Source organism: Gossypium raimondii, chromosome 3 (genome assembly GCF_025698545.1).
Source record: "Gossypium raimondii isolate GPD5lz chromosome 3, ASM2569854v1, whole genome shotgun sequence".
NCBI lineage: Eukaryota > Viridiplantae > Streptophyta > Magnoliopsida > Malvales > Malvaceae > Gossypium > Gossypium raimondii.
Window position 1 is genome coordinate 37,220,037 of NC_068567.1, and position 27,440 is coordinate 37,247,476.

The 27,440-nt window shown below is 30.7% G+C and overlaps 1 protein-coding gene across 1 annotated transcript; it reads left to right on the top strand.

Annotated features, from left to right (window-relative positions):
- The first annotated feature begins 6,110 nt into the window (after nucleotides 1-6,110).
- Nucleotides 6,111-8,858, top strand: LOC105794193 (sphinganine C4-monooxygenase 1). The gene is made up of 2 exons (XM_012623236.2): nucleotides 6,111-6,679; nucleotides 8,031-8,858. Exons 1-2 carry the CDS (start codon nucleotides 6,458-6,460, stop codon nucleotides 8,583-8,585), a joined length of 777 nt encoding a protein of 258 aa, XP_012478690.1. The 5' UTR covers nucleotides 6,111-6,457; the 3' UTR covers nucleotides 8,586-8,858.
- Nucleotides 8,859-27,440: the final 18,582 nt, after the last annotated feature.

Genomic DNA, 27,440 nt, shown 5'->3' on the forward strand with positions numbered 1-27,440 from the left:
TTTGGGAACTTCTTATTAAAATTGTGCTTTTAATTGAATTTACATTGGTTATACACTGAGAATTCTTTACTCACTATGTTGTTGACTGAATTTCAGGTAACTCACAGGCATGATCGGGTCGACGTAGGGAAGCTTGATCAATCTACTTTATCACCTCATTATATATTTATCATGTAATTCTGGTATTTCTTAGTACTACAACTTTTCTAAGATTGTTGAACTGTCTGTTAGATTTAATGGTTGTCATGACTTGTCAATTGGTTTTAGCTATATTTATAAAATTTGGTTTTCTTAATATGTTAATGTAACTATTCGGGCTCGGTCTAGACACCTAGGCCGGGTTTAGGGTGTTACATATACTGTGATACATGATCATGTAGATGTAAGTTAAGTATGTACAGAAGTATGATTCGATTATGAGTATTATGATTCGATTATGAGTATGAGTAAAGCCTACATGAATGTGTACTTATGTTATATAAATGTTGCATGATTGAAACTGTTAAAAAATAGGGGTTTAATGGAGTGTCGAGAAATTATGTGATGTGAGTTTTGACATTGCGATGGTATTCGATGAAGTTTGTTGAGAAATTAAACACGAATTTCGGTACGAAAATTCTGAGGAAAGACTATGGTCATGGCACATTTTGGAAAGGGCGGATAAGCTGTATTTATTTACTAGGGTTTCTCTGTGTCCCAGGGCGATGATGGGCAAACCTCACTCAATGATGAGTTTAGGAAAATCCATATAGCAAACACGATAGTTCATGTGGTGCATTAGTGGCAACCAAACAGAGCTTTTGTGGCATATTTCATAATGCCTTTATGGCATATTCTGTAATGCCTTTGTGACATATTCTTTAATGTCTTTGTGGAGTATTCTATAATGTCTTTATGGCGTATTTTATAATGCCTTTGTGGCATATTCTGTAATGCCCTTGTGGCATATTCTGTAATGTCTTTGTGACATATTCTGTAATACCTTTGTGACATATTCTGTAATGCCTTTGTGGCATATTTAGTAGTGCCTATGTGGCATATTCTGTAATGACTTTACGACATATTTTGTAATGTCCTTGTGGTAAGTTCTGTATCTCTTAAGTAGTGAGTATCTATTAGCCCGTATTCGTATCAAGGTCTGAATATATGTTTGAAGAAATTTCTGAAAGCGTGTCTTTATATATAACCAATATATGGGTCCATTATGGTTTTGCCAGAATAGAGAATTTGGTGTGCTCGAAGTTATAGGTAGTGTAAGTGTTCGCCAAACTAGTGTATATCCATTTTAAGTATAGAGGCTACCCGGTTTTTGCAGTATCCACCAAATGGGGGTATCCCTTACAATGTAATTTAGCGTTCTCGGATTCTATTGAAAGTAATAAAACATTGCATCCATTAGAATTGGTTATTCTCTGGGCTAATTTAAAGATATGATATGATCAGTGTTCTGACAACCGTGGAATTAAGGTAAGAGTTCGCCAGAGATAGGATATGTTTGTAAACCATTCTGAGATAAATACTCAACGTTTGTTTGTATAAGAATCCACCAAGAAGAATACCTTTGTGTATAGCATTAGAAGTAAAGCATTCAACGTTTGGTTGTGTGAGAATTCGCTGAAAGTAACTTCAGCATGAATATACTCTGAGAAATGTATCCATCTTCTGTCTTTCTGGAAAGTGAGAAATAAGACCTGCATTGAGGGGTAAATTCTGCAATCTGCCTAATGGGTGAAAGGTGTATATAAGGTCAACTGTAGAGATTGGCATATAGGTATGCGCCTAGAGTTTAGGAAATTATCTACAAAGGCTGAGAAGTAATTCAAAATCTCCAAGTTGAAGAAATCAACAATAAATGTTCAAAGGTAACATTGGTTAAAATTCACTATATTCATTTGAACTTATAAGTGTTTGGTTGTGATGTAGATTTTGAGGTAACAGTTGATATGTCAGAAAAGACCCAGTTAGGAATGCGCCAAGGTGGTAGTTCGTGTTGCGATACTATGCATACAGAGGGCACCATAGATGGAACAACAGAAATGTGCAAGTGTACACACTCGTTAACAAGTAATAAAATGACAAGTAATGTCGAGTTATCGTACCCACAGAGACTGTACAAGCAAATATTTATGAAATGTAAAATTAAACAATTTGGTGATGAATAATTTAACTAAATGATTAACTAAGAAAGTAAAATTAAAAATTCCAATGCACGATTTCTAAAAACGAGTTTAATCAATATGACATAAATGTGTTAGATCAATTTTTATTCTTTAACTTAGAATTATTAAAACTACGTTCGTGTTGTTACGAATAAATTCATGACAACTCGGTACCTTGTTAACTAATGCACATACTTACTTACTAAACCCATTAATCTCTTGAACATATCTCTATGTCAATTCAAACAATTCATCAAATTTTATAGGCAAGTATAAGATTAAGTGACGTAACAATATATCTCTACATTGAAACAATTTAATCACAATAATCTTACAAGTTATGCAAGACTAATATATTGTTTAATATCGTCGCTAATTTAACCTTCAACTACCTTAGAAGATTAAACATGCACCAATTAAATATTGTGTCAATTAATTCAATTTTACCTTACAATTAAAATGCTAGCATAATATAAGCATGATTTTATTTTATTGAACAATTTACCAAGACCTAAAAACAACACAAACACATTTTTGACAATCTAAGTGGACAAAATGCAATTAATGTAACACAAAAGAAATTTAAGTCATTTTAATTAATTCAAGAGCAATAATACAAAAAATATTCATGTTCATGATCACAACATAAACGAAAAAAATAAAGAGAAGTGAACTAGGAAACAAATCCCGGTGCTTCTCTGAAGTCAAACTAGTACGCTCCTCTTCTCTGCTCATTTTGTCGATCCAAGACCTTCACGAACACTTGAATGTTGCTACTCCAAGGGGCGTAACTATCTCTTTTTTAAGAGGGGAAATCAGCAAGGGAAGGAAGACAAAGAAAATGGGAAAACAAGAAAAGGAATGAAAGAGAGAAAAGGGAGAATGATGTGTGAAGTGGGGGATGAAAAATGAGGAAGTGAAGGGGCTATTTATACTTGAGATTGGTAGCTTAAGTTGGCTAAAAATAGTAGCCAATCCCTCATCCTATGGCCGGCCGTGCAAGTCAAAGGAGTGGTTGAGTTTGAATTTACTATTTTTAGCTTGTGGCAAAAAAATAAAATGCAGGAAAAGGAGAGGGGTTTAAATGGCATTTAGAAAAATTTCAAGGGCTCATTTGTAAGTGTTAAAACCAGCCAAAATAAGCTTATTGGGTCAGCAACATGGAACGATTTGGGTGCTCTTTGGGCTTGTCCATCCTCTCTTTTTTACTTGCTCAATTCAGACCCTTTTCTTTACTTGAAACTGCCCGTTTTTCTCGATAAAAATTAAATCAAACTAATTGATTCGAGGAAATCCAAAAACTTAAACTTAAGTCCTCCATATCTGTTAGTTCATCATCTTGAACTCCCATGGTTCCTCGTTGATTAATTCTTTCAAGGTGACTTTCGACCTGATTTTTCACCATTTGTGCAAAATTACCAAAAATAACCTAATTTATGCTAAATTATTAAAAAAATAATTAAAATCAAAATGTTTTCTAAACTAAGCTTAAATTAATTATTTTATAATAAAAGTATAAAATTCGACAAAAATTACTTAGAAACTGCATGAATTAGTGCTCAAAAGGTGTTGAAAATGTGCATATATCTTAGTGTTTCCAATAGGAATATGACACTAAGTACTCTACGCCATGAAGATTTCTGTCTTTAACAAAGTTCTAAGTTGGAATGTTGTATACTGCTTTAAAAATCTATTGTAATGATTAAACGTTCTCTTTAATTAATCTTTGATTTTTTAACAGTAATTAAAGAAATAAGAAGTTTAGTTTAGGATGGTTTCACGTCTGTCGAAAAATTTTGCTAAGTGTTTAAGCTTATAACATCAAATATACTGATCCGATAATTCGAGTTGAGTATAGGGTGTTACAAGAGTTCTCACTATATTCAATTGGGGAAGGTTGTAATTATCCAAGGTCTAAGATAGAGTGATATTAAATAATTGTTTGTACCATGTGACTTATATAAAAAAAATTAGTCTCTAGGAAAAGCCTCACAAATGTAGTTTATGTCCAGACTTTATAAACAACTTCCTATGTTCAATCTTTTATTCTTTCGAGTTTTATTTATGTGTGTAATAAACAGTGTAACAATTTTCTTAATACACTTGACTACCAAACTTCAAATTTTACTAAGTTGAAAATAAAATAAATAAATAAAATAAAATACTAGTTAAATACTTTTAAAAATGAATGTTTTTATAATTTATTTAATTAAATTATAATTTTGTATTTCCTATTTTAAAATTTTGTGAATATTATAATGATTAAATTTTATTTTAAGTTATTAATTATACTAAATAATATCTTATATTTACTATTATTTTAGAATACATAAATTTTAATTTATTCACATGAGTTTTTTTCACTCTTATATATTAGTGGGTTATGTATGTCTACATTAAATCATATGTATTGACAAATAATACATATATGAACATAATGATTAAATTTTTAATAGTTAAATCATTATTTGAGGCTCAAATTTGGCAACAATTTTTATAATGGGGTTTGAATTTTTTTTTAAATTAGTTCTTAAATTTGGTAATTGTTCTTATTTTTGGGTCTGAACTAGGCCATTGTTCTCACATTGGGACTTGGATTTTTTTTTTTGTCCAATTTATCTCTGAACTTGGTAATCATTCTTACATTGGAGCCTAAACTTTAAGTTTTCAAAAAAATATTAGAGATTTAAGTTTAAAAAAACAGCTTAGGCCCAATGTGTGAAAAATTGTCAAGTTTAAGAGTTAACTTTGACAAAAAAAAAGTTTAAGTTCCAATGTTAAAATAATTGTCAAGTTTAGGAACTAACTTAAGTAAAAAAAAAAAAAATCAAATCCCAATGTAAAAATAATTATCAAGTTTAGGCTCCAAAATATTATTTAACCTAATTTTTAACTTCTGAATAATATTTTTTTATCATTTAATATTGAGAAAAGGAGAAGCAGATGACAAAATTTGAATCTTATCACTTAAATGTGAAATGAGTCAGGGCTGAGCAAACTTCGATTTAATTTAAAAAATCGAAAAAAATTTCTAATTTTAAGTTGATCGAGTCGAGTTATTCAAACTATTCAAGTCAACTCAAATAACTCGAGTCGAGTTTTGAGTTCAAGTCGAGTTGAATTTCATAATTCAAATATCTCAAATAATTCGAATAACATATTGGTGTAATTACTCTTTTGATCCTTGTCAACTTTGAAAATAAGTAAATTGATCTTTCTCTAAATAAAAATTATAAAAAATTCAAAATAATTTTAAAAACTCAAAATAATTTTAAAATTCAAAATATTTATAAAATTTAAAATTTATATTTTTAAAAAATTATAAAATTATAATAAATTCTAAAAGATATATAAAAAGTTAAAATTTTAAAATTTTCTAAAATGATAATTTTGGAACTAAATTAATGATTCAAATTTATCATACTAAAGTATTTTATTTTTATTATTTTGTTTTGAATTTTTTTCAAATATATATGGTTTCAAATTTATATGCTCTAACATGAAATTAGTTATCTTGTAATAATATTTTTATTTGACATATTTAATTTTTTAATTTAACACGAATAACTTCACTCGATTAGACTAGACTTAAATTTCATTTTAATCGACTCGATTCAAAAAATTCAAATTGATAAAATAATAAAATATAATTTATAAACTCGATTAATTCAAAATTTTTGTACTTGATTCAATTCAACCTTAAGCTTTGTAGAGCCATTGAAAGTGTCCAATGGATATATGGCTTTATTTTGTCATGTTCGTATTCCCTCAACCCAGGATGTTAAAGTTATGGACTCTTTGGTTTCTCCTAAGCCTCGGCCATCACGTCATAAAATACGACTTCTTCTTCCCATTGACGTTTGGTCGACCATAGTAAACCCAAAAACTACGGGCTTGAACAAAATCCAAAACTAATCACTGTTCAAATATTGATTGATGCAAGAAATACGCCAGTATTTATTTATTTATTTCTTGTAATAGAACGCACCCACCGGATTAAGTTCCTTGTTATTCTGGCCCAAAGTTTCCATCTTTTACCTCACTTCTTTCTTCTTTTCTATTTTTCTTTTTCGAATCTTCTGCTATCTTTCCAACCCTAAGTAACATCTGTTTTCATTATTTCCCCTTTTTATTTTATTATTTAGATATTATTATTTATGTTCATTTAATTTTAATTCTTTAAATTTCGACTGCGACACCGGAGACGGTAGACTGAAACTTTGAACGTCGTCGTTTTTTTCTTCAAAGAAGGAAACAAATTCATGTGGTTTTGTTTGATATTAGTTAAGTAAAAGGAAATGGGTTTCGCTGTATCCGATGAATTGTTGGGAACTGTGGTTCCGATTGTTGTGTATTGGATTTATTCAGGAATGTATATGTGTTTGGGGTCGTTTGAGAATTATAGATTGCATTCTAAGTCAGACGAGGAAGAGAAGAATTTGGTCTCCAAACTAACTGTCGTTAAAGGCGTTCTTTTCCAGCAACTTCTTCAGGCTGCTGTCGCCATCCTTTTGTTCACGGTAAATCCTCCCTACATCAACTCTTATGTTACTTACTTTTTATGATTAATTTATTTTCTCTTGAACCATGGATCTGAAATTTTGGATTTCAGTTGCTTAGAATCAAATGCCTTCTTCGTTACCTACACAATTACTTATGAATTTCTCTTACGCTACCTTTTGTAATTGTAGCTGAAATTTTGATGATAGGGATCGTATTTTAATTTGACTATAGGAGATATCGAATGGTTACTGGTGTTGGGTTTCATTAAAAATTCTTGTTTTTCTTTGATAAAAATTTGGGTTTGTCTTAGAAAGTATGTTAGCCCACAAGATTTGACCAATTGCAGCGTTCCAAATTGTTACCCATGGTTACTCTGCAAACATGATAGCAAAAGTGTGGAGCTAATTGTTTGCGTCATTCTATTGTATCTGATATATTTGTACACTCTACATACGAAATTTGAATGAATAATCTAAGGTGTAATCGATGGCAATAAAAAAGAAAATCTAAGGTATAATCATCCTTGAGTTTCAATTTTACTTCTTTTCACCCATGAAAGATTATATGTAGCATAGGATGTTCTTGGTTAGTCTGCACACAATGTTGTTCTGGGGTATTAGTTAATTTGCTTATAGATAATTGATCGGACCTGCTTCCACATCCTATCTTTCTTACATTGGATCCTATGTTGCTTTCACACTTCATTTTTCCTAAAGCATTTGTGTTCAACATAAATTCGGACATAGATACATAGCTACTATTCTCTCCAAATATATGGAAAACTTAGAAAGTTTGAGTATATTGGTGTTAAATATATGCCGTATGCAACACTCACCCCCAAATTTGATTCAATTGTCTTTTGTGAGTATGAAATTTCAGGAGTAATCATACTGTAATTTTATGAGCTCTTCTTCTGCATATATACTAAATAATCTGTCTTTTGAATTTATGCTTTATTAGATATGAGCTAGGCAGAGTAAATATGGAAATATACCTTGTTATGGATTGTGTTTGTGATCTTTAGTTTAATGGCAGAAATCTACTTTTAACCGTGATCACAACCACATTAAATTTACTTAATCTTAGACTGGTTTCACAGTTTCTTCATTATCTTGTCACCTAATGAAAGACTCACAAGCTGGGTGCTATTCTTGTTTATGTGTTTCAGAACTGTTATAATTTAACATTTGGCATAGCTGGGGATGGTTATCAGTTTTTTATTTTATTTTATTTTCTCCTTCATCTTTACTCCACTTCTGGTTTGTTCTTTTCATAAGTTCTGTGGCATGTATAATGAGCCATATAAGCAATTTCAGTTGAGACATTATGTGTATACAGTTCTTTTTTATCAAACATTGATTTGTGCAGGTCACAGGGGGTCATGCTGGGGCTTCTTCTCAGCAGCCATCTTCGTTTATTGTTCTGGCTAGCCAGTTCGTTACAGCAATGTTGGTTATGGACACTTGGCAATACTTTTTGCATAGATACTTCCACGAGAACAAGTTCTTATATCGGCACCTCCACTCTCGGCATCACCGTCTTGTTGTTCCCTACGCATTTGGAGCTTTGTACAATCATCCATTAGAGGGGCTTCTCCTTGACACAGTAGGTGGAGCCTTATCGTTTATGCTCTCTGGCATGTGTCCTCGGACCTCCATCTATTTCTTCTCTTTTGCCACCATCAAAACAGTGGACGACCATTGTGGGCTAATGCTTCCTGGAAACCCACTTCATATTTTCTTTAGAAACAATTCTGCATATCATGATGTCCACCATCAGCTTTATGGTAGCAAATACAACTTCTCCCAACCATTCTTCGTGATGTGGGATAGAATTCTGGGGACATGTATGCCATATTCACTTGAGAAGAGAGCAGAAGGGGGCTTCGAAGCACGCCCAACTAAAGAGTTCAAAGAGGACTAATAACTAGATTGTGAGCATAACAGTATTTTTCTTTCTTTTATTCATCATCAATGAAACTACAGTCACCATTTTGTTCTTGTGCTCTGCACTTCTAATATATTTTTGTTTATAGAAGTAATAATGAGAACCATTAATTAGTTAGATCAGATAATTTGTTCATTTATGTCGTGTATTGTACTTTTTTTTCATCTGTCGTGTAATATACATATTATATAGATTATTGTACTAAAAGTTCCAGTACGAATGTAATACTCTCATCTTTACCATTTCAAACCTGTTGTATTATGTATATTGTGTTCAAGATCGTCGATTATGCTTCCATCGGTCATATCTCGGGCGGTCTATCTTATTTTCCCTAATTAAAGGGTTTGTGCCTACTTTCGAAATGAAATGAATGATGCGGTAACATGGATTTCCATGTTAAGGCAAACCCTATTTTTCCAATTTCGAGAATCATCTATTGCGAAAATGATGCATTAATATGGAATGGAAATCCACCTTATTAATGAATGATGCATTAATAACGGTTACAATCTTTTTTTTGTTCGATTAGGTCAAGAACGTATGATTATTGCCAAAATTTTCTTGGATTCCCCGTAAGTAAATAAGGAAACCAGCTTCCTTCGTCAACAGTTGATTCTTTTCTATGAATGGTTCTCAACAATCTGCACGATGAGTTCAAAGATCTTGCCATTTCTTGTTGGTAGTCGGCTTTATTTGTCATTTAACATTCAATATTAGAAGCCAATTCAGTAGTACTTCAAATGATATGCATACTACTAATTGTTGTATACGAGTGAGTCTGAAAAGACTTAAGTGGATAATGTTTGTAGATATTAAGTTTTGGAGAGAACAACTTTTAATATCATTTTTTGCTGTTATTTAATCTCTTTTTAGTGTTGACTAGTAATATAAAAATTTAACTATTCATGAAAAAGATCCTAAAATATAAGAAAATTAATTAATAGATTTTTATTAGGACGATTTGCTTTAAAACCAAATACTCATCATAGGCATAAAAAGAAAAATATAATAATTTAGTCAAAGGAAAACTAGAAAATAAAAATTTTCGGTTAAGAGTCGATTTTCTAGAAGAAAACTTCTAAACAACTAAAAGATATTTTAAATATTAAAATAGGTCATATAGTCAAAAACTTTTCTAACAAAAGAAAAGAAGTTGAAAAAGAATTAAAAGTCTTGAAAAACAAGATTTAGAAATTTCTATAAATCCTAAAGAAATATTATATGAGTTAATATCGAAACAAATTCGATAATAACGATGAATATATATTTATGTTTAATATAGGAAGAAGTTCTAATAATCAATTAGAAGAAATTCAATTACGAAAAACAGGATATTAAATTAGGTAATTTAATCGGAGAAGAAAAAGACTTTTTTGATGAAATTATAGAAAAAATTAATAAAAATCATATTTCTAAAGAGGAAATATATAAGATCTCTAAGTTTAAAATATGGACTCAGAGACATATAGAAAAAATTAGCGGTAACACTGTCGCTAAGGATACAAGAGGAGGATTAACAGAAATCCCTCTCTTTACTAAAGAAACAATTAAGAGGATTAGAAAGAAATATCCTCAGGTCAGATATATACATTTAGGTATAACCATGATTACTATTAGAGCCTTATTTAGAAGAGGTCATGATATTCCTATAATAGCTGTCCTTTTAGATAAAAGATTTGAAAATCCAATAAAAGCACGTATTGGAGGTATTCAGTCTAATTTACATACAGGCGTAATAGGATTCAAAGTTAAACCAAATTACTTTATTTCCATTACAGATCCTCTAATAGAAGAGTGTCTTTGCCTTAGGATTCAGACAAAAAATTCTAATATCAATGATTTAGCAGAAGATCTAGCAATCAATTGGACTTCTATTAATGAATATACAAATACGACAGAAGTAGAAATAAAAGAGATCAATAACAAAATTATTGAACTCTTTGAACCAAACCGATTCACTACTGAAATTCAGCCAAAATTATTAGATTTAAGGGATTTGTCAATACCAAGAGATTGGGTGATGGAAAGAATCAATAGTTCTAGTACTTCTAAACCAGTAAGTACTATAGAATATATGTCATCTGGAAACAGATTATATTTTAAGAATAATTGTATAACCAATACAAATGAAAATTTAGTTTTATCCTCTAGTTCTCAACCAGAAGAAGAAGAGGATAATATTAGTACAAATAGTACACCAATAGGAATTAAAACAGTTCAAATTCCTATATTTCCTTCGAACCTAGTAATAATTCTAGAAAAACTAGAATGGAAGAAATTCAAACTTCAACAATTGATAAAAAGTCAAAAGTTGGAATAAAATTAAAGTTACATTTCAGTTTGGAAAATATAAAAGTATTCTCTAAATGCAATGATAGATCTGGAGCTACAATTTGTAGTTGCGAAAGAATGCAATTCTGTGGAAAATGGGAATTAATGAGAAAACCTATAATAATAAAGAGTATTGATGGTAATAAAACCATAATTAATTATAAAGCAAAAATATACCAATCTACATAAACAATGTTAGATTTATAATTCCTAAGATTTTGTGTTTTCCTGAAATGCGGGAAGATATATTATTAGGAAATAATTTTATAATTAGACATTTACCTTATACTATTGATAAACATTGTATTTGGTTATCAGTAGAAAAAGATTATATAAAAATACCTATTGAAAATAATAATAAGGTCGTGTGTAATAAAAAATTTACACCAGTTAAATTAGATAATTACTGCTAACAATTGCTGATTATTTTAGCAGGTTATGGATAGAGGTAAAAAGCCTCTACATCAGAAAATAGTTGGTGAATGGACAACCGTTCACAAAAAACCCAACAAAGGAAAAGCAGAATCAAACTCCAAAAAAGGATTTGTACCTACACAAATACCATTTTATCCTAACCAGGGATATTATGTGTCTTATCCAATGGTAAACCAACCACTTGGATCAAATGTTTTAAAATATCCAATGGTAAACCAACCAGTTGGAACCTCTTTTTCAAACATGGTGTATCAATCACCAATGTCTCAATATATGAATTTGGCATCACAAACAAGTTATGCTGAAATCATCAAAAGTTCGAAAAATTTGTTGAAAAAACAACAAATTGAAGAAGAAAAAGATCTTTCAAAAATAAAATTTTTTTATAATCCTGGTTTATCACCAGAAAATTATGATTTTATAAACGAGATATGGAAAACCCATATTTCTAATCAAAGAGCTAATTTCAGAAGAGCTCTTACCAGATATTCATTATTTTAGTTGAAAAACAACTAAAGAAAATGAAGTCAAGATTTATTATTAAAATCTATTTTATATAGAGATTGAGATGATTTCCAAATCTTTATAATGGAGATTGAGGAGATAAACAATCTTCTTAATATTTTTCAATATTTTATTCATAAAGGAAAAACAATTCTATTATGAATAAAGTATTTAGAATTTATTTATATAACAAATCTAGACATATTTTACCGGTAGAAATATTCAATAAAATCAATGGAATTATCGTAACCAGCAGAATCAATTCCAAAAAGCTTTTTCGAATATTTTCTACAAGCATATGTTTTACAAATTTTATTGAAATAGTTTTCCAACTATAAAATATAGATTGGATCACGAACCATTTGATATAACCAATATTGAATGGGGTTTTACTAAAGAAATAGTTGTGCAAAATCTCTCTTTTCATCTTTTAAAAGATTCTCCAGCTATTGTAAAGTCTGTCTTACAAAACATCATAAACAATGATGATTTTTATTACTATTTTCATATTGAAATTAGTAGTCTAATTGGTATAGCTGAACAAGAAAGATTTTATCAGCCGTATCAAATTTGGATTATTAAAAAGATGATTGGAACCCCCTAATTATCTGCAGTCAAAGAAGACAAAGAACATTTGTCAAAAACCATTGACGAATGTTATAATAAATTTGATAATTATCAAGTCCAAACAGGACTAGAATTATTATCACAAGCCTATTATCTTCTCCATGATGAAATTTACAAACTATGGACGGATGGAAGAAGGATATTGGCATTTCCGAATGGAAACATCCAGGAGGAAAGAAATGAAGAATCTGTGAAGCTGTTAAAAAAGATTGCTGAAATGGAGATAGAAGAATTTCCATCTCACATCACAGAAAATATCAAAAATATATGGGAGACGTGGAACTCACCACCAAGACTCTCATCAGATTCTTTACATTTGGATGAGATTGAAGAAATGAATCTCAATAATATGCTAGAAGGTTGAAGTTAACAAAGATAGCAACCTGAAAAGAAGAAAATCCACATACCAACAACAAAGATTGGCAACGTGGAAGTCATCATCAAATCCATGATGAAGACAAAAGAAGAAATCCAAGTGCAGACAAAAAAGTCTTGCAACGTGGAAGATTTCATCAAACCAATGATGATGCAAGCAATGACAGAAGCTACCATGACACAATCAAGTGATGGAAGCGGTCATTCAATTCAAGCATGCAACGTGGAAACAACCATGACCATGTAGTTAAAGTTACAAGAAGACAAATGAGACGTGGAAGCAGCCACATCCATTTGAAGCCGAATCCTTATCAGAAACACTGTTCGGGATTCAAAATACAATTGTATAGAATTTTTAATCTCCTCTATAAATAGAGAGGAAAGATCAATTGTATAGAGATCTTGTAAATTCCGATTTATCTTTTCTTTTAGAATACATCTTAGAATTACCTAATAGTTTTACTTTTTAGTTTTCTCTCTTGTAAAGCCTTTCATTTTTGTTAATAAAAGAGTTCTAAATTTTACGCTAGAAGTCCGGATGTTTTATCGTGCTTCTCTAAATAAGATACATATTTGTTTATACATATCTCATCCTGTAGTGGGGTAGTTTATGAAAATATTGGTTTTCCAAAAGTCTATATTTTCATTTTTAACTTTGATATTCATGAAGAAATTTTAAAAAATCTTCTAAATATCTAATATCACATAATTTAATCTTAGAAAGGATATAACTAGATTGGTTATCTTGATCCTTTTATCATAATATCCACAAAATTATGTTTTTAGAATTAAGGTTAATCCTTTTAAAAGATCCTTAGGGGTTCCTATCTGGTTGATTAATTGCCCCTTTTGTTCTTTACCTTTCTCAGATTCTTCCCATCGTCTGAGAAATTGTAGAACATCTCCTTGAAATGTTCCAACAAAGTAATTTAAAAATTTTTCTTTTGACCATGTGTTGTTGTTTACAACAATAGTCATTGACTGTGCCCAATCATCTATAATTTTTTCATAGTTTGAAATAGGAGTATTAGTCAAATCTAAATAAATTCCTCCTTGGGCCACATTTCTTTTATTTAAATCATCTATTCTTAGTTGAATAGGTTGATTAGAAGTTTCTCCTTGATATTCAGGTTTTACTTCAGTGGTTGCTATATTTTCGGTGTTATTACCAAAAATTCTTATAGTATCATTATCAATTTTAAAATTTTTGTTTAAAGACCTAAGATAATCATTTGTTTGACTATCTGACTCTATTTTTCTTTTTCTACGAGGATCTGTTGGTTCAGAATCCATTGGTTCAGCAGATCAGGATATAAAAATTAGTAATCAATCTGATGAAGAAAAAACTTCAACAGATCAGGATGAAGACATAAAAGTCTCAACTTATAATTCTGATGAAGAAACCACTTCATCTGAAAATGAAAAAATAGAATCGATGGATACTGAACAAACAGATCCATAGAGAAAAAGGAAAATAGAGTCTGATAATCAAACAAATGATTATCTGATTAAGGATTTTAGTAAAGTTCAATATACAACCAAGATGTTGACTAGTAATATAAAAATTTAACTATTGATGAGAAAGATCCTAAAATATAAGAAAATTAATTAATAGATTTTTATTAGGACGATTTGCTTTAAAACCAAATACTCATCATAGGCATAAAAAGAAAACATATAATAATCTAGTCAAAGGAAAAATAGAAAATAAAAATTTTCGGTCATATTAAGAGTCAGTTTTCTAGAAGAAAAACTTCTAAAGAACTAAAAGATATTTTAAATATTAAAATAGGTCATATAGTCAAAAACTTTTCTAGACTTTACAATAGCTGGAAATTCTTTTAAAAGATGAAAAGAGAGATTTTGCACAACTATTTATTTAGTAAAACCCCATTCAATATTGGTTATATCAAATGGTTCATGATCAAGTCTGTATTTTAAAGTAGGAAATTCATTATCTAAATAATCATTAAAACATATGCTTGTAGAAAATATTCGAAAAAGCTTTTTGAAATTGAATTTCTTGTCTGCAAATTATTTCATTTATTTTATGAATATTTCTACTGGTAATAATTTCTAGCTTTATTAAACATACATATTTTAAATACCTTATTCATAATGGAATTGTTTTTCCTTTATGAATAAAATATTGAATAATGTCAAGAAGATTGTTTATCTCCTTAATATTCATGAATTCTATTTGGAATTCATCCCATTCTCTATATAAAATAGATTTTAATAATAAATCTTCACTTCATTTTCTTTAGTTATTTTTCAACTAAAATAATGAATATCTAGTAAGAGCTCTTCGAAATTAGCTCTTTGATTAGAAATATGGGTTTTCCATATCTCGTTGATTGGATGATGGAAAGAATCAATAGTTCTAGTACTTCTAAACCGATAAGTACTATAGAATATTTGTCATCTGAAATAGATTATATTTTAAGAATAATTGTATAACCAATACAAATGAAAATTTATTTTTACCTCTAGTTCTCAACTAGAAGAGGAGGATAATATTAGTATAAATAATACACCAATAGGAATTAAAACAGTTCAAATTTCTATATTTCCTACGAACCTAGTAATAATTCTAGAAAAACTAGAATGGAAGAAATTCAAACTTCAAAAATTGATAAAAAGTCAAAGGTTGGAATAAAATTAAAGTTACATTTCAGTTTAGAAAATATAAAAATATTCTCTAAATGCGATGATAGATACTTGGAGCTACAAGTTGTAGTTGCGAGAAAGAATGCAATTCTGAGAAAATGGGAATTAATGAGAAAACCTATAATAATAAAGAGTATTGATGGTAATAAAACCATAATTAATTAGAATTATTACTAGGTTTAGAAGGAAATATAGGAATTTGAACTGTTTTAATTCCTATTGGTGTATTATTTATACTAATATTATCCTCTTCTTCTTACGGTTGAGAACTAGAGGGTAAAACTAAATTTTCATTTGTATTGGTTATACAATTGTTCTTAAAATATAATTTGTTTCCAGATGACATATATTCTATAATACTTACTGGTTTAGAAGTACTAGAACTATTGATTCTTTCCATCATCCAATCTCTTGGAATTGACAGATCTCTTAAATCTAATAATTTTGGCTGAATTTCAGTAGTGAACCGGTTTGGTTCAAAGAGTTCAATAATTTTGTTATTGATCTCTTTTATTTCTACTTCTGCCGTATTTGTATATTCATTAATAGAAGCCCAACTGATTGCTAGATCTTCTGCTAAATCATTGATATCAGAATTTTTTGTCTGAATCCTAAGGCAAAGACACTCTTCTATTAGAGGATCTGTAATGGAAATAAAGTAATTTGATTTAACTTTAAATCCTATTACGCCTGTATGTAAATTAGATTGAATACCTTCAATAAGTGTTTTTATTGGATTTTCAAATCTTTTATCTAAAAGGACAGCTATTATAGGAATATCATGATCTCTTCTAAATAAGGCTCTAATAGTAATAATGATTATACCTAAATGTATATATCATCACGAGGATATTTCTTTCTAATCCTCTTAATTTTTCTTTAGTAAAGAGAGAGATTTCATTAATCCTCCTCTTGTATCCTTAGTGACAATGTTACCGCTAATTTTTCTATATGTCTCGAGTCCATATTTTAAACTTAGAGATCTTATATATTTCCTCTTTAGAAATATGATTTTATTAATTTTTCTATAATTTCATCGAAAAGTCTTTTTCTTCTCCGATTAAATTACCTAATTTAATATCCTGTTTTTAATTGAATTTCTTCTAATTGATTATTAGAACTTCTTCCTATATTAAACATAAATATATATTCATCGTTATTATCGAATTTGTTTCGATATTAACTCATATAATATTTCTTTAGGATTTATAGAAATTTCTAAATCTTGTTTTTCATGACTTTTAATTCTTTTTCAACTTCTTTTCTTTTGTTAGAAAAGTTTTGACTATATGACCTATTTTAATATTTAAAATATCTTTTAGTTCTTTAGAAGTTTTTCTTCTAGAAAACTGACTCTTAATATGACCGTAAAATTTTTTATTTTCCTAGTTTTCCTTTGACTAGACTATTATATTTTTTTCTTTTATACCTATGATGAGTATTTGGTTTTAAAGCAAATCGTCCTAATAAAAATCTATTAATTAATTTTCTTATATTTTTAGGATCTTTTTCATCAATAGTTAAATTTTTTATATTACTAGTCAACATACTTGGTTGTATATTGAACTTTACTAATATCTTTAATCAGATAATCATTTGCTTGATTATCATACTCTATTTTCTTTTTTCTATATGGATTTGTTGGTCCAGTATCCACCAGTTCTATTTTTTCATTTTCAGATGAAGTGGTTTCTTCATCAGAATTATAAGTTGAGACTTTTATGTCTTCATCCTGATCTGTTGAAGCTTTTTCTTCATCAAATTGATTACTAATTTTTATATCCTGATCTGCTGAAGTTTTTTCTTCATCAGATTGTTTCTTAAATAATTCTGTTTTTTCATAATTACTTGTACTGCTACTATCATCATATTTTAACATATAATGATAATTAAACATACTAAAAATATCTTTATGTTTTTCATAAAGTTCTATTAATTTTAAATATTCAACTCTTTCAAGTTGATCATTACTATTAGAAAATTTTCTTTCCAATGTTCTATAAGGGTTTTATAGATGAAATCATATTCATTTTGTTTATCATCTTTTTACGTTTTTTATGTTTTTATAATTTTTAACATAGACGACGACTCATCAAATGAAGTGTTTTCTTCATCGATAAAACAAAAATATGATATTGTTTAGAACAACTTTTGGTTGAAATAACTAGAATTTGAAATAGTTATGGTTAAAACAGAGCTTTAATTTAGAACACTTGCTATCCAGAGTAGCTACCATTTTAGAACAACTTATGTTGAGAACTATTAGTGTTCATAACAACTCTTGTAACAATACTTCAAGAACAATTATGTTCAAAACAAGCGTCATTTAGGATAACTTCTATTTGAGGCAATTGTTTATCAAGAATAGTCCTTGTTCAAAACAAGATATTTCAAGAGAAGTACCACCATAGAATAACTCCTATTTAGAATAATCTCTACCAAGAACAACTATGTTGAAAGCAACTCTTTTTTGGAACAACTTCTACGAAGAACAATTATGTCGAGAACAATTCATACTTAGAATAGGTAAAACTAACCTTTTTTAGGAACAACTTCAATTTAAGAACAACTCACATTACGATAGATGTTCCTTAGAAGACCTTTCACACGACACTATTTCACCAGAGTAGAAACAGTGGAAATAACCTCTAGAATATGGAAAGATTCTTGGATTATCTTCACTTTTAGGATGTTCCAAAGAGCTTGTCTCAATGGATCAAGAATGGAAGTAGTTAAGAGGTTTCATTTTAACCTCTTATTGTAATATTGAGTGCTTCTCCCTTGTAGAAACATGGTAAGTCATATCCACTATTCACCATTACCAATAACATATACTCTTACTAAAATAAATCATTTTTACGTCATCCAACTTACAATATTCCTTATTACTCGTATTTAATGCTATTATTGAACTCTATAAATAGGACCCTTTCACGACTTGTAAGGAGGCTTTTGGCATTTTTTTTCAAGCTTGCTATACTGTCACGGGGTGTAACACCCCTAACCCATCTTCGTCGCCGAATTTCGGTTACGGAGTATTACAACACAATAAAACAATTTACATCATTAAACATTTCACTTATTAAATTAAATAACAACATTTGAATCTACATTTCATTCATAGCATAATCACAATTATGAGCTTTAAAACGAGCATTTAGGACTTAAAAATGACTTTGAAATCATCTAGGGACCAATTTGAATTAAAACATAAACATAAACATGAAAAATTTTAAAAACAGGGGTCACACGACCGTATGACCAGGCCGTGCGATAGAGGCTAGGCCGTGCAGCTCAAGGACATGGCCGTGTAGCCAAACTGTGTACAAATTGAAATATGGGTCACACGACCGTGTCTCAGCCCATTTGCTCGCCCGTATGAGTGTTTGAGGTATGGTCACACGGCCGTGTCACAAGCTAAGAACCAGATCGTGTGTGTATTCGAAATAAGGTTACGCGGCCGTGTCGCAGACCGTGTCAAACTTGCACCTAAAATTAATAAGACACACAACTGTGTATGGCACATGACCGTGTGACAGCCCGTGTCCCATGTCATATGCACCCAAAATAACTTCCAAAACAAGCAATTTTGTGCACCATTTCTTAAGAACCATATCAAACCATTTCCAACTCTTTTCACCTATTCAAAACACATCTTAACATGCCAAAAATATGCAACCTATGTGCCTAACCAATATGCCCACATTGACACTACAATTTAATTACTATTCCAAATTCATATTCAATATTCACATGTTCTTCTTTTATAAACCAACAAACAAATCTATTCATATATTTCTTTTACATCCAATGAACCAAACATCAAATCACTTTCATAATGCATATAGCAATTGGTCAAAAGCACTTATATAGACATTGCCATCACACACCACAATCAACCAAAATACTAATTAAGTTTTACATGAATAAACACATCTTATACTTTAATTGACACAAAACATATACATAATGTTTATGACATATATATACTGAAATCCTATTTACATACCACTTATAATCAAACCAAAGTGAACAGATAGTTACCGATCAAGTTGTCAGATAGTATGATCTCCAAAGCCAATCCAATCGACAACTTGTATTCGATGATTTACGAGGAAGAAAAACCAACACGAGGTAACCTTGCGTAAAGCTTAGTAAATTCGAAATAAACTTTAACTCTAACTTACCGTAAATGATGTAATTTAAAAATTTTACAATATAATTCAATATCATGATCATGAGTTCCTTAATTACCTATACACAACACAAATCTCGTAAAGTTATTGAGTTGATATATGAAACATGTAGTGTTAGCTTGGAAGAATCAACTCGAGATCGTCAATAGAAAGGTTGAATTGGCCTTTGAGAAATTGAGGTGGAAGCAATGAAAAATATGCAACAAAGAACACAAGGATTTATAGTGGTTTGGCCCCAATTGCCTACTCTACTACCTTAGCTTACCACAACTAAGGATTTCCCTAAATTCACTAATTTGACAACCTTTGAGGACAAGGTTTAACCTTAAAAACTCTCTTAAGATTTATGCCCCAAAATCTTAAGATACAACATCCTTAAGGTTTCTACCCAAATGTTAAGAATAAACCCACTCTCAAAGAGAAACAAATAAGCAAACAAATAAACAATGCTTACAAGATCAGGATGTTTGCAATGAATATAAAGAAGAACACTTGAGCTAAATGAATACAATGAAAGCTCACAAGTGTTTACAAGAAAAGATATGAAATAATTAAGCTCAAGGTTGTTTTGATTGATCTTTAAGCTTTGCGCATTGCTCTTTTTCTTGCTAGACATTTGGAAGATGGTATTTATACCCTCTAATTGATTTCCAATCATTGTGGTTGTTGTGGAAGTAAATATAGCCATTAGGTATGAAATACTAGGTCCTTAACTGCACCTGCAGTAGCGAGTATCGATACCTACTAAAAGGGTATCAATATTTTTTGTAATTAATTTAGATTTCAGTGACCGTTGGAGTAGGAATATCGATACCTTAGGAAATATATCGATACCTTAAGAAAAGTATCAATACCGGATCAATACCTACCAGGGTTTAAAAGAAACATAATGTCAATTTGGTATTGAATATAAGAGGGGTATCAATATCTTGTAAAATATCGATACTTAGACAAAAAATATCGATACTTTTTGTCCTGGAGCAATTCTAACTTGTTTGAAAATGGTTAAAACATATTTGAAAATGTTTGACTCAATTGAAACCATTTCAACTTGATTTTATTAAATTTCTCAACTTTACTTTTATTTAAAAACACTTTAATTTGTTATATCAAAACATATTATCAAATAAGGCTTAGTTTAACAATCTCCCCTTTTGATATAACAAAACATTTTGTAAATTTATTTTGAATAGATTGCTCCCCTTAATAATAGTCATTTTCAATTTAAGCTCTCCCTATATAAAAATCATTTTCAATTTAAGGCATAAATTTTGAAATAAGCATAAATTTGACATTCACTTTGATTTGAAATTTGGTAACTACTATTGCATATAAGCAATCAACCATAAAATTTACCTTTCTCTTCTCCCCTTTTGTTATAACCAAAAATATATATATATATATAATCAAGTAAAACTTAAGAGGAAAATAAAGTGGTTAGTTCAAAGATAGAAATTAAACTTAAAGAACTAATGAACTACCATACCAATAAACATTAAGGTGCAATCATATAGAATTTGCCTTTGATCTATTTGAAGTAATGCACCTTACCTACAAACATAGAATTAAGTTTTTGGTATCTTTTGGGTTCATGATCATTAGTCTTCAAAATCCTAGTCCCTTTAGGAATCCATTTTGAAAGAGCTTTATTGTCTTGAGTATCACTAAGTCCTTTAGGGACCCATACACTCTTAACAAGTTTTCCCTTATAAAATCTTGAGGGACCTCTATGTTTATAGAAATTAAAGCTATTTTTAACAAATTTTTGTCTTGAGTTTTCTCCTATTTGAAAAACTTCGTTAGAATGAGCTTTTTCACTCTTAAACAACTCAAGTTATTTTTGATGATCCTCATGAACTTTTAAAAGTAAATTATGCAAGTCTAAATTTTTATTTTCAAAGTAATTAATAATTTCTTGCATTTTGTTTACTTTCTCTTCATGTTCATGATTGGTTTCAAAAAGTAAGTTATTTTCATTTCTCAATTTTGAAACATTTTTCTTGTGTTATGACATCATGACTTCAAATTCCAAACCTAATTCATCATGGGCATCTTGCAACTCATCAAAAGAATAATAATTTAAAGTAGACGAGTTAGAAGTTACCTTAGGATCATTGATGACCATAAAGCACAAGTTGGCTACATCATCATTGGATGAATCTTCATCACTCTAAGTAGCAACGTAGGCCTTTTGTTTGCTAGACCCCTTCTTTTTAAGTTGAGGACAATCATACTTGATGTGTCCCGATTTCTTGCACTTGTAAAAAATAATAGGATCTTTCTCCTTGGTAGATTGAAGCTTGATTCCTTCCTTCTTTTGAAATTCTCTTTCTTTGTTGGACCTCATGAATCTCTTGAATATTCTAGCAAGCATCTCTATCTCTTTGTCTTTATCCACCTCTTCATTTGATTCACTATCGTCATTAGTGGTGGATTTTAGAGCTTTACCAACATTCTTCTTCATAATTCATTCTTCTCCACTCCTTTTTTTAAGCCTCATCTTATATGTAAGCAAAGAACTAATGAGCTCATTAAGAGAGAGTGAGTTGAGATGCTTTGATTCTTCTATTACCGTCACCTTAGCTTCCCAAGACGCTGAGGGACTATTCAACATCTTATTCACCATCTCCTTGTTGGGATAGATCTTTCCAAGGGTTTTGAGACCATTGATGATGTGGGTAAAGTGATTGGACATCTCATTGATTCCTTATCTTGGACTCCTTAACTCTACTTGTCCCTTCATGGGTGACTTCAAGCTTGTCCCATATTTCTTTGGCATTGTTGCAGAAGGAGACTTTGTTGTTTTCATTTGCATCAAGAGCACAAAATAGAATATGCATAAATTTTTCATTTAATTTTATTTTCATGATATCATTGTTATCCTATTCACTCTCTTCTTTTGGGATAATAACACCTTCGACCCTTTTCATTGGAATGAATGACCCATTTGTAATTATCCTCCAAACTTCATAGTCGTTGGCTTGGATGAATAGCTTCATTCTTGTTCTCCAATAAGAGTAGTTGGAGCCATTGAGTAGATGAGGCCTCATGGTGGAATGCCTTTCTCCTAATATGGTGGAATTTGGCTCAAAAGTAGACGTAATTTTGTAGAACGAGTTGATGGTTGTTTGAGCTTCTTCGAGGTTCTTCTCTTGGTTGTTAAACCATCTTTAGAGATTAGCTTTGATACCAATTGTTAGCTTGAAAGGATCAACTCGAGATCGTCGATAGGGAGGTTGAATTGGCCTTTGAGAAATTATGGTAGAGGTAATGAAAAATATGCAACAAAGAACACAATGATTTATAGTGGTTTAACCTCAATTGTCCACTCCATTACCTTAGCTTACCATAACTAAGGATATTTCCAAATTCACTAATTTGGCAACGTTTAAGGACAAGGTTTAACCTTATAAACTCTCGTAAGATTGATTCCCCAAAATCTTAAAATACAACTTCCTTAAGGTTTCTACCCAAACCTTAAGAATAGACCCTCTCTCAAAGAGAAACAAATAAGCAAACAAAGAAACAATCCTTACAAAATTAGGATGTTTGCCAATTAAGCACCTTAACCGAATTCGTACCTGTGTTTTTGGCTTAACGGGCGTTCGTTATTCTCGGCTTTCAACTAAATGATCTTCTTCGCTATTATTGTACCATGAACTGCTTCGAGTGTGTACTCGAACCAATTGAATTGAAACATAAAACTAGAAAAAGTTTTCTACCCTTTTGGGGTGAAAACAAAAATTCTCTCTTCTTAATAAAAACCGTTAAAATTGTTATTTTAGAAAAATATATGTAATAGTTGAGAATAAATTCTCTCTATTTTTTTTGCGGAATAACAATTGCTTAAAATTGTGTTAATTGCTCTATCAATGCAATCTATTTATATGAAAAGAAGGTATAACCCTTTTTGAGTTGTAGTGGTTTATTTTAAATAGAAAAACGTACTACATAGAATAGGACTTGGGTGAACGACACACCCTAACATTCCTACTAGGTTTGCTGCCCCCTTATGTCCATGAGGGGTTATTAGGCCTCTTTCACATCGGGTCCAATTACGAGTACATCTTGGGCCTTTTTGACCTAGTACACTGTAAAGCCAAATAGAAAATTCAATATTTGGTTTGTGGCAAATAAGAATTATGACGTAAGTCTTTATAAAAATTCAAAGTCCTACTATCCTTGTTTCTTTAATCAATATGAGATGATTTTTATATACACTCCTAATCCCTTTACCTTTTGTTCCTAAGAAATGTGGGATTCATTACCCTACTAACATAAGACTAAGGTTAAACTTAGTTCCTAAAGATTAAATGCAAAATTAACTTTGTCCAACAAAAAACTACTAACAAGATATAACTTGTAAAGGCTGCTAGATGGTTATTGGTGTTGCTATGTTAAATAAGCGCCCTTTACATCTCGTGAAGAGACTTTTGGCATTTTGTTATTTTCTTACTTCTAAACTTTTTTCTAGAGTTCTATTTTTTCTAGTCTTTTTCTTTGTCATATTCTTGGTCACATTTAGTCTTCCTCCATTTTACGTGCCACCACCTATCACTTCACTTAGTTACAGGGTTTGCTTTAGTTTTCCTCTTTATTATATCTTGGTACATTCTATTTTAATTTTTTGCAACATTTATTCTCTTCACCAATCAAAAAAAGAACATCTACAATGTCTTTCTAAAGTGAATTAAGTAGTTTATGGATGATTCTTTAGTTATAAAGTTAACCATATAGTTACCTTCTAAATAACCAATGACAATGGCATTTTCTTTTCTTTTCCTTTTCCTTTTGAGTATGAAACATATTGTAATCAAATTTGAGAGATAATATATTAGTTAAACTCTAATTAGTCTAGATTATCTTATTATTTGACTTACGAATCTAGCCTATAAATAGGCTCTTTTACAACCTTAGAAAAAACACCCATTAAAATATTAGAACTCATAACACTTTTTGAAAATTGTGTTTACCTTTTGAGGGTTCTTTGTTTTCAGGTTTCAAGGTTTAGTTTTTATCTCCATCTTTTTTACTCTTCGTTCTTTTGCCATTATAGTAAAATTATCTTTGCTTGTGATTTTTTATCCTCTTTAGAGGAGATTTTCCACGTTAAATTTATATGCTCAATTTCTTCCACTATTTTTACTTGTTTGTTGCTTAATCAGGTCAATCTCCAACAAGTTGTGTCAAGAGCTAGTCCAATTTTCATAGATCAGCCTATTTAGAGATGGCATCAACAAGGTTTGACATTGAGAAGTTTGATGGTGTCACAAAATTTCAATCTGTGGCAAGTTCAATGGCAATTCTAATCCAGATTGGCCTGAAAAAGGTCGTTACCACGAAAAAGTCTAAAAATCTAGATTAGGCAAAATGGAAGAGCTTGATGAAAAGGCCCTATCTACGATCTAGTTGTGCCTCGCGAGTGAGGTATTGCATGAGGTATTGATGGAGAAAACCTCATCCGCCTTGTGAAAAAGGCTAGAAACTCTTTATGCGACTAAGCCTCTAACCAACCGTTTAGTGTTTGGAGCGGAGGCAACTTTGTCATAGGAGGGAAAAAGATATGACCGTTTAATTGAAGAGAGGTTCTCTTTTGAGTGCAGGTTTTGAAAAGTTAGGGCACTGTGTTCATGAAAATCAAACCCGAGTTAGTTTTGATTTGACAGTGCACAAGTCGAACGCTAGAAGTCTCCAGCTTCTAAGCATAGATTCAACTCAGTTAATTCCTTGCATAATTCAAGATAAGCCCATGACAGGGTTTGGCAAAGATGATATTATGGAAATACGAGTCAAGGTGGAGATTTGTTGAATATGATTCATATTTTAGTCAAATTTGAGAGATAATCTCCCAGTTAAACTCTGTTTATTTGTTTCAGTCGAACTCTGTTTAGTCTAGATTATTTTATTATTATTTGACCTACGAATTTAGCCTATAAATATGCTCTTTTAGAACCTTAGAAAAAACACCCGTTAAAAGATCAGAACTCATAATACTTTTGAAGAATTTTGTGTTTACGTTTTGAGGGTTCTTTTTGTTCGTGTTTCGGGGTTTAGTTTTTATCTCCATCTTTTATACTCTTCTTTCATTTGCCATTATTGTAAAATTATCTTTACCCGTGATTTTTTACCCTCTTTATAGGGTTTTTCCACGTTAAATTTGTGTGTTCAATTTCTTAATTTCTTCCGCTATTGTTTACTTATTCTTTACTTAATCGGGTCGATCCCTAACATTTCTTTTTTTTTTCTTCTTAATATTTTACCCTTGCCTTCCTGTCGTCCTAACGAGATAATTTACCTGGCAGAGCGAGGATGTTCCTCATCATTGGGTGCCACTTGAGCTAAACCTGCACAATTGGCAAGACATTAATGGTAGTTACTACCAAATAATGATGTTGTCTTATTTCGTTAAGAAAAGCCGAAAAGAATGTCTGTCTTCCCCGAGTGGATGAATAAAGCATCCTAGAACTCCTTTGCTTGTATGATTAGAGTAATGTTAAAGAGATTTATGGCTCGGCCAAAATGTGAAGTAGAGATGAGGGACCATTTTGTTCTTTCCATCTTTATCTTTGAGAACCAACATTCTCCATACGTAATTTTCGGGTTCACTAAATTAATAGATTGGGATGACAGGCAATCCATTTCTTTCAACAAAAGAAATGTTCTTTTGGTCCACCATCCTCATCTGCTTCCCACGTAACAAGATTATTCATTTGAGCAAAAGTCTAATTGGTGTTTTAATTTTAAAGCCATTACCTTCTAAGTGGTCCAGCAGAAAGGCACGGCTCTTATCCCAAGGTTTTGAATGCAGATAGATACCTAAGTACCTAACCAAACATCATACTTATGCTCTCTGTGCTATCTGTGAATAATTGTAACCACAAAATAAGCCTGTTTCTGCGTTATGTTCTCCATACCCATATATTTCTTGATGTGTTACATTTATAGTATAGATATCTACCTCTGCCTTTCATTGATCTCCTTATGCACATGGATGGTCCTTCTGCTGTTATTCCTTGATTATCCACAGGGGAAATGACAGAAAATTTGGTTGCTTGGCATGATTTTTAATTCATCAAACTCATAGTGGAAAACAAGGGTGGGTGGTGTCCCTCAAATAATGTTCCCATTAATGGCTCACCTGTCATATTAGGTTTTCTAATACCTTCCTCTCATAATTGTCTCAGACACTTTTTGTATGAAATCGTGTTTTCGTGGCTTTATTATCTACCATCTCTGTGTACAAAAAAACTTGCAGCTGGTTTTAACTTTAATCGGACTGGTGTTAAACCAAGAGTTCATCAGCTTTAAATATTCTTTATGATTGTTAGTTTTGATTATAGCTGTGTTGAAGTAATCTTATCTGAATTTCTAAGAAAGTGGAGGTGAAATGTTGGAGTGGTTGACACAATATTATGGACCAATTTATTTATGAGGTGGTTGCCGAATTAATTACATTTCTCCTGCACAGATAGCTGTGACCAATTCTGATTATAACCTGACATTCTTAGCGTTGAAAGTTTACTTTTTCGGAATAAAAAAAAAAAGGTATTGTATTACTTATATTAGAATCTTCGAATATATAAAAGAAAAATTAAACATAAATTGAACAAACTGATCGTGAAAACATACTCTAATATGGATAACATGACTATAAACCGGATGTTTGAATACAATAGCAACTACTTTGACAGCA